This window comes from Pteropus medius, unplaced genomic scaffold (genome assembly GCF_902729225.1).
Source record: "Pteropus medius unplaced genomic scaffold, Ma_sr-lr_union100, whole genome shotgun sequence".
In the NCBI taxonomy this organism is placed as follows: Eukaryota; Metazoa; Chordata; class Mammalia; order Chiroptera; family Pteropodidae; genus Pteropus; species Pteropus medius.
In genome coordinates, this window is record NW_024352787.1 from 27632246 (window position 1) to 27640789 (window position 8544).

At 42.3% G+C, this 8544-nt stretch overlaps 1 protein-coding gene across 1 annotated transcript; it reads right to left on the reverse strand.

Moving 5' to 3' along the window:
* Positions 1–1252: 1252 nt before the first annotated feature.
* On the reverse strand, positions 1253–3446 carry CCL26 (C-C motif chemokine ligand 26). Its single transcript, XM_039849207.1, has 3 exons — positions 3293–3446; positions 3089–3203; positions 1253–1556 (listed from the first exon to the last, which is right to left on the reverse strand). The coding sequence occupies exons 1-3, from the start codon at positions 3363–3365 to the stop codon at positions 1466–1468; spliced, it is 279 nt and encodes a 92-aa protein (XP_039705141.1). The 5' UTR covers positions 3366–3446; the 3' UTR covers positions 1253–1465.
* Positions 3447–8544: the final 5098 nt, after the last annotated feature.

Consider the following 8544-nt stretch of genomic DNA (forward strand, 5'->3'; position numbering starts at 1 on the left):
AAATCTTTAACAAAATCTTGCAAATCGAATTCAGCAATACATAAAGAGAATTATACATTATGACATGTAAGGTTTATTCCAAGGATGCAAGACTGGCTCAATATTTGAAAATCAGTGTAATACACCATATTAACAGACTAAAAAAGAAAAATCGCATAACCATATTGATGCAGAAAAGCATTTCACAAAACTGAAAACCCATTCATGATAAAAACTCTCATAAATAGGAGTAGAGGGGAATTTCCTTAACTTAACTTTTTAGAAGTACCCACCTCCAAAAAAAACAAACCTCTAAAGCTCCCCAAACAACTACAACTAACATTACACTTAATGGTGAAAGACTGCGTTCTCCCTGAGATTGGGAACAAAGCAAGGATGTTACTCAACATAGTACTTGAAATTCTAGCTAGTGCAAGAAAGCAAAAGACAGAAATAAAAGGCATAAAGATCGAAAAGGAAGAAAAAAATGGCTCCTGTTTGCAGTCGACACAACTGTCTGCTTAGGAAATCCCAGAGTCTACCAAGTTCAATAAGGTCTCAGAAAACAAGATCAACATACAGAAATCAATTGCACCCACTTCATAGCATATATAAACATTATCTTAAAAGGGATCAAATACCTAAATGTAAGAGCTAAAACTATCAACCTCTTAGAGGAAAATATAAGCATAAATCTTCATGGCCTTGGACTAGGCAATGGTTTTTTCGATATGAAGCTAAAAGCACAGCAACCAAAGAAAAAATAAATTGGACTTCATAAAAGTTAACAAATTATGTGCATTAAATGAGTATTATCAAGAAAGTGAAAAGACAACCCATAGAATGGGAGAAAATAGTTACAAGTCATATATTTAATAAGAGTCTAGTGTCCAGAACATATAAAGACCTCTTACAACTCAACAATGAAAAGATAAAGGTCAAAAAATTTGAGTAGACGTTTCTCCAAAGAAGATATACATGAAAAAAGCTCAACATCATTAGCCATAAGGAACATGCAAATCAAAACCACAATGAGACACTATTTCATGTCTTACTAGTGATTAGATAACCACTAGTTATCCATTTAATTATTAGATAACCGCTCAAGATATATTATGTAAGCACTCAAATTATTTTTATGTAGTACGAATAAAAAGAATTTTGCATTTTTTTTTAGGCCATCATTTGCAGAATATAAAATTGCCTTCAGATTCACCGTCACTGCCCCTGCCCCACTACGATTAGCTGTGATGGAGGCCGAGGGAGCCCTCAGTTTCTTTGAAGAAAACTCAGGTTTATTGAATAAGAATGTTTGTGATCAAGTCAAATTTTTATTTAAAAGAAACATTTATTAAAGAAAACTCTGGAGGAAAATACCGTCTCCTCCCTATCTGGCCCATGAAGCCTTCTGTCCAGGCTCCGCCAAGGACAGCAGGACCAAGAGCAGAGTCCAGGTGTCCTTGGGCTGCAAATTCAGCAGTCACAATCATTGCCGAGCTCTCAGTAGAGAAATGTAGCTTTGCACCCATTTTGCCTTCGGCTGGGCACAGACTTTCCGGCCCCTTTTGGTAGTGAATCTGTGGAAAAGAGATGCTGACAGTCAATACTGAGCCTTTGCCTTCTGGAAAGTGATGGAAAAGGAGGGGCAGCCACCTGACTCAACTTCTCACCTGACTCGACTTGGGCTGCACCCCTGTCACACTGTCCCTGCTCCATCTTCTGGTCCTTGACCTCCCTCTTCACCAATACCCCGCTTTCTGCTGGAAACCACGCTTCTGGGCCCACCTCCCCCAGTAAACACTGTCCAACAGCTCCAGTCTGTACCTCACCTCTTAACAGTTTTGTTGAGATATAATTCACACACCCTACGATTCACCCATTTAAAGTGTATAATTATAATTCAGTTTTGAAGTATATCCATAGACGATGCAACCATCACCACTATCGATTTTAGAACATTTGTATCACCCCCAAAAAAGGAACATCATAGGTATTATGCCACTTAATTCTTAACCACGTTATCATGGTTCGTTTGCCACAATTCCTGCATTTCTAATGTAGAATTTCTGATTCCTGCTGTGAGAGGGGAGGTTGGGTTGGAGGGTTAGGAGAATGGGGTGAAGGGTTAAAGAAGTACAAATTAGTAGTTGATAGATGGTCACCAGGATGGGGAGCATGGCACAGGGAATGCAGGAAGCATTAATGTAATGGCTAGGTGGAGAGCCAGAGGAGAGAAAGAGCAATGAGGGGGATCGTTTTATAAACTATATAAATGTCTAACTAATGTACTGTATACTTGAAACTAATAATAAAATTAAATTTGAAAAAAAATCAGGTGCAAGAAGGGCTCTCTGACCTCCCCCTTTCTTCCTGGAAGCAGGAGATAAAACTTTCTGGTAAAAAAGGGCCCTCCCTCTGCCAGGAGGAAAGAAGCATTTTTATTGCCAAAGATAGGGAGTCAAGGCCAAGAGAAGTTTGTAGAAACAGATCTTGCTAAAATAACTCGTTTCGTCCTTTAGCAACCCACTATACTTTTTAGTTATTTTTCTACAATTGCCTTTCTTCGTTCAACCTAGTATAAATACATTTAAGTTTTGCCCCTTTTTTTCGGTCTTTATTTTCCTATGAGGGCTCCCATGTACGTGTAAAAATCTGCGTGCTTTTCTCTTGTTCATCTGTCTGTGTTAATTTAATTCTCACGCCCAGCCTAAGAGGGTAGAGATAAAGCTTTGCCTCCCTTACAGTGGCAAGCTCCCTCCTCGTCTCTCTCTTGCTGTCCCCTTCAAGCACCCATCACAATTGTGATTATTTTGTGCAAATGTCTTTTAATGTCCCATTTCTTATGCTTGATGTAAGGTCTATAAGGGCCATCTTGTTTTCTCTTTTATACTCAGCACTTAGCACAGTGCCTGGTGTGTGCCTGGCACATAGTATGGAAGTTAGAAAACCAAAGTTCAAAATCATACTTGTTAGTGGCAGAGGTAGGGTGACAACTCAAGTTACCATATTCCCATCCTGAGGCTTATCCTGGCTCTGTGGGCGCCTGCCCAGCATCCACACAATTACACGGCTGGTAGGGACCCTAAATGCCCAAATGATAAAGACTCACATCACAGCCTGCTGGGAGCAGCTGTTCCTGGTGAATTCGTAGGTTTGCACCCACTGCCAGGGAAGAGTCCTGTGGCTGAACTGTGAGCAGCAGAACTTGGCCACATTACTGCCACCTGAAAAACAGAGAGAGGAAGGAGCTTGGAGACATTCCTTTGCTTCCACTCCCAGTGATCCCAGGAAGGGAGTAGGGGCAGCTACATACGTGTGGCAGCTTCGAGGTGGATACTCAGGATGAAAACCAGAAGAAGAGGGGGAGCCATGGGAAAACTCTTCATGGTGCTACAAGCTGAGCCCTTCACAGCCTCCTCCCCAATTCCTTCTGTCCTAACCAGACCTCCTTTTATGGAGCTGAGTGGTTCCTGAAGATAATTCCAGATAATTTTGTGGTTGAGAACTTTGACACTGCTGTGGAGAAGTAACACAATACCTTGAGGAGCCTGGAAAGTGAGAAAAAATCATCTGGGGGCAAGGGAGGAGCCAGCACACTATTGAGAGCCTGTGCCTGGTGTTATTTCAACACTGTCTTGGTTGAAAAGCAAACACGGAGGAAATGAAATAATAATTCCAGCGAACTGTCCTAAAGCCCTTATAACACAATTAGTTGTTTCAGATAAATTTCTCGCTCTTGGCCAAAGCTTTTATTGCTTTCGAAATATTGCTTATCTCTTTCTAATATTGTATATCTCTGGACAGTCTCAGGACGTGCATGTTAAGCAGTCCATGACAGTGGACATTCAAGAAAGAGGCTCCAGGTATTTCCCCCTATGTTCTTAGTGTCACACATCAACCCACAGGTGGCATTAAAGCTGCCTGTGGGCACTCAGAGCTTAGAGGATCCCAAGCCTGATAGAAGAGCTCAGTGGCCTGGAGTCTAAAAGATATACCTATTCCCTGTGCCTGCTCTGCACCTCCCTAGGGGGAGGGGGTGCGGAGGAGTTGGGAGAGAAACTCAGGAATCTGTATTTTAGTCAGAATTGGAACTGGAAAAGTGAATTCTAGAAAGGGACAGTGACTTCTGCCAGGAGAGTCTTAAAAAGGGATAGGTGGGGCTTTCAGATCTGTGTTTCATGACTTTGCTGTCATTCCCACCCTCTGATATGACCCTGGGCTTTAGAAATTTGAATTTAAGTTAAAAAAAGAGAAAAGGCCACCAGTACTATTCTGAGTGACAGAGAACTCACCGTTGAACTTGTCTCAACCTAAGACAGCTCTGACTACGTGCAACAAAATTCTTCTAAGTTCTTTTTTAAATTTGGCTAAAATCTATGCTCTCATCGCTTCTACTTACAGACCCAGTTTTATGCAAAAATGTCTAATTTCTCTTCTCTTTTTGTGGGAGATGAGGAAATTGAGGTTTGGGCGGGGTTAAAGACTGTCGTTTACGTTTGGTTTCCCTAGAACAGGCCCTGAGACAAGGATTCCAATGCAAGCAATTCATGAGGGAGGTGATTCCGGAAGACGCCAGCAGAGGAGGGGGCAAGTGAGAAGGGGAAGGGCAGGTGCCAATACAAGGAGGGTTATTGAGCAGGTTACTGCCACCAGCAGCTAAAGCTTGGTTCCACTGTGGGATTCTGGGAGCCAGTGCAGAACCAACCTGAGTCGGCCCGCCCGTAAGGTGAGGAAACTGGAACATTAACCTCCCCAGTTCTCTGCGTGGCATTGGTTGAGAGCTGTGTCCCACACTCCTGGCTTGTCCTCTGAGCAGGCTCAGCCCTCTCCGTGATCAGGGAAAAGGCCCTCAGGCTGAGTCCATGGTGTCTTCAATGAGCAGTCTTTGGCTCTCAGAAGGGAATGATGAGAGGATATGGATGGGGCTCCAACAGCACCTGCTACAGCCATTATGTTTGCCCTCGAATGTTCTCTTCTTGAGGCTAAACTCTCCTATGCCTTTAATTTGCTCCACACCATCCTACCAGCCACCTTGACACACCGGTTTTGACTTTAATGAACAGCTACTGGGGACCCAAATGTTTCATAAGTGGGATACATAAACACTAACTATAAGGGTTTGGTAAATAGTTGATAAATAGGACAATATTAAACACTGGAAATTTATTCATTAGAAGACAAATGAAAGGCAATCTGCAGGTTGGGAGATTTTTGCAACACATCTGTACTGGGTTGAATAGTATCCCCCACTGTGCCCCACTCCCAATTCACAACAACCCAGAACTTCAGATTCTGACCTTTGGAAAATAGGGATTTTGCTGTAATTAAGAGGAGGTCATATTGGATTAGGATGTGATCTTTTGATATTGTAACTTATAAGAAATATATATTTAGTCTACATGCCCTGGCACACAGCTCCTAACCCTTGTAATTTTCTGAGTGGTAAGAGCAATGGGAGCATCTTTTGTTATAATCTTTGGTCCTTTATCCTCATTTCTTGAAATAGCTCCAAAGCAATAAAGGCGAGAGGAGTATCTTGTTAAACATAACAAGCCCCTTTCAACCACACCTGTTTGTATTAATCATGCAAATTTTGGAAAGCCTCTAGGCAACCACAGAATGAGAGCTGGTTGCCAGGGGAATCTTGTGATTAGAAGGTTGGAGCTTTCCATCCCCATCCCCCCATCTCCAGGGAGGGAAGAGGGGTGGGAGGTTGAATTATTCCCCAATGACCAATGATCTAATCAATTCTGCCTATATAATGAAGCCCCCATAAAAATCCCCAAAGAACAGAGTTCGGAGAACTTCTGGGCTGGTGAATGCGTGGAGGTGTTGGGAGGGCGGTATTCCCAGAGAGGGCATGAAAGCTTGGCATCTCTCCCCAATTCTGCCCTGTGCGTCTCTTTTATTTGTTCCTGTGTCGTACCCTTCGTAATAAACCGGTAACCTAGTAAGTAATTAGTTTTCCTGAGTTCTGTGATCCAGCAAATTATTGATCCTGAGGAGAGAATCATGGGAACCTCAGATCTATAGCAGTTTGGTCAGAAGCGCAGGTGACAATCTGGGCTTGCAATTGGCATCTGAAGTAGGGGCAGTCTTGTGGGACTGAGCCCTTAGTCTGTGGAATCAGACATTATCTCCAGGCAGACAGTGTCTGAGATAGTGTCTGGAACTGAGATAAATTGTAGGATAGTTAGCTGGAGTGTGATAATTGCTTGATGTGAGGAAAACCCTCCCTTATCTAGTGTAGGAAGTGAAGTATTGAGAGCAGAGTGTTGTAGTAAGTAGACGGAAAACAGAAGAGTTTTTCCCCTTTTAACTCAATCCAATGACTAGTGTTCTTATAAGAAGGCGATGTGAAGAGACAGAGAGACAGGGAAGAAGCTCACACAAGGACGAAAGCAGAGATTGCAATGAAGCATCTACATATAGGCTAAGGAGCACCAAAGGTGGCTGTGGGACCCACCAGAAGGTAGAAAGAGGCAAGGGAGGGTTCTTCCCTAAGGCCTTTAGAGGGAGCACAGCCCTGTTAACACCTTGATTTCAGACTTCTAGCCTCCAGAACCAGGACAGAATAAATTTCTGTTGTTTTAAGCCACCCGTTTGTGGCAATGTGTTAAGTTCTAAGAAACTAATACAACAGGTATCTGTAAAAGAGCTAAAATTCTGAATATATAAAGAACATTATAACAAGAAAAAGACAACACAATAGTAAAATGGCTTAAAGTTTACGAAAGAGGAAACACAAATGATGCATGAAAAGTGGCTTGCTTCTATTAGTCATCAGAGGAATGCAAACTTAAACCACAATGCGATACTACTCCCTCACCCACCAGAATGGCTAAAATGAGGAAGATGAAAAGTACCAAATGTAAGTGAGGACATAGTACACTGGAAGTTCATATACTGACGGCAGGAGTGGAAAAATATTGACAATATTTACTAAAGCTGAACATATGCATACTTCATAATCCAGCAATTCCACTCCTAGGTATATACCTAACAGAGATGTATACATATGTTTACCAAAAGCCATTGTCTGTAATAGCCCCAAACTGGAAACTACCCAATATCCATCAACAGCAGAATGGAAAATAAATTGTGGCTTATTAACATAGTACAATACCATACAACAATGAGAATGAACTATAATTACACATAACCATGTAGATGTATTTCTTGATCTAATACTGTGGAAAAGAAGTCAGAGAAATATTGTAGGTTGCCACAAGTATAAAGTAACAAATGAGCGAAACTGACCTATAATGATGAAAGTCAAAACAGTGGTTATCCTTTGGGGACAGCAACTAGAAAAGAGGCCCAAAGGGGAGCTCCGGGGACCTTATTCCTTGATATAAGTGCTGGTGCACCCATTTATCCTCCCGAAAACTCACTGAGCTATACTCTTAGGAATTGCATACTTTTTGCATATTGTATCTCAATAAATTAGTGAAGGAGAAGGAAGCGATCTGGCGAATAAAACAAAACAAATAACTCTGCAGTTAAGTAAATATTTTCTAGGAGCCATAACCTTCCCATTTCCCTTTCTTCCTCCTCCCTCCTTTGTATTCAGAAAATTTCTCATTTCAAGGAAAAGCTCTGGCTGGCTATCATGTCAGCCCACATCTGGTTTGCATTTTCTGCTCCCTCCTTCCAAACCCCATCTCTTCCCAACCTGGCAGAGCTCCTACCAGCTTCCAGGCTGTCCAGAGTCAGCCTTTACTGCCATAGTCCCAGGAGCATGGGGGTAAGACCTCTTCTTAGCTTAAATAATTATATCTTCAAAAGCCTTATTTCCAGATAAGGTCATGTTCTGAGGTTCCAGGTGAACATGATTATTTATGACTCACCTCAGATCTATTACAAAATCTTCTCCCACTCTGCAGATTGCTTTTCCACTCTCTTACTAGTATCTTCTAATGAATATAAGTTCCAAATTTTAATGTAGTTCAGTTTATCAACTGTCCCCTTTTATGGTTAGTAATTATTGCATTTATGAGGTATTTGGGTCTCTTCAGCCAAGGAGCATGTCTATAAATAGGCTTCTACTAAAACTCCTCCTTCTTGGTTCTTGTGCACCAGGCCCCTCTGGTCAGTGCCTGGAGCGTGTCCTTAATACCTGCCCTAGACTAGTGGCCTTGGATCCTGCTCTGTTCCCACCAGCCCCTTCTCTATGGTTGAAGCCCCTGACCCCTACCCTCCAGCCTGCTGGCTAGACTCCTACCACGTATTTGTGGAACTATCAGAACCCTATGTCCCATATGATCTCCAAAATCTGGATTGTCATTTATATTTTTCACTGCTATGGACACTCTTCCATAATTGGGCCTGCTGGTCTTCTGTTGTCAGGGGCACTGGGCTCAGACAGCCTGCTTGCCTTTCTAGGCCCACCTTCCTTAGCTGAGTTGCTTCTCCCCACCCCCATTCCCCTCATATGGGTCGAATTGTGTTCCCCCAAAATTCATATGTTGAAGCCCTAACCCCTGATGTGACTGTATTTGGAAATAGGGTCTTTAAAGAGGTAATTAAGGTTAGGAGTGGGCTGTGACCCAATAGGACTGGTGT

What these genes read in the sequence shown, in the direction of transcription:
- CCL26 (XM_039849207.1), bottom strand. Translation starts at nt 3,365, where the DNA reads ATGAAGAGTTTTCCCATGGCTCCCCCTCTTCTTCTGGTTTTCATCCTG. An exon ending in CCACCTCGAAGCTGCCACAC is followed by an intron (nt 3,204 to 3,292) that starts GTATGTAGCTGC and finishes TCTGTTTTTCAG; the next exon opens with GTGGCAGTAATGTGGCCAAG. An exon ending in TGCTCCCAGCAGGCTGTGAT is followed by an intron (nt 1,557 to 3,088) that starts GTGAGTCTTTAT and finishes TCTTTTCCACAG; the next exon opens with ATTCACTACCAAAAGGGGCC.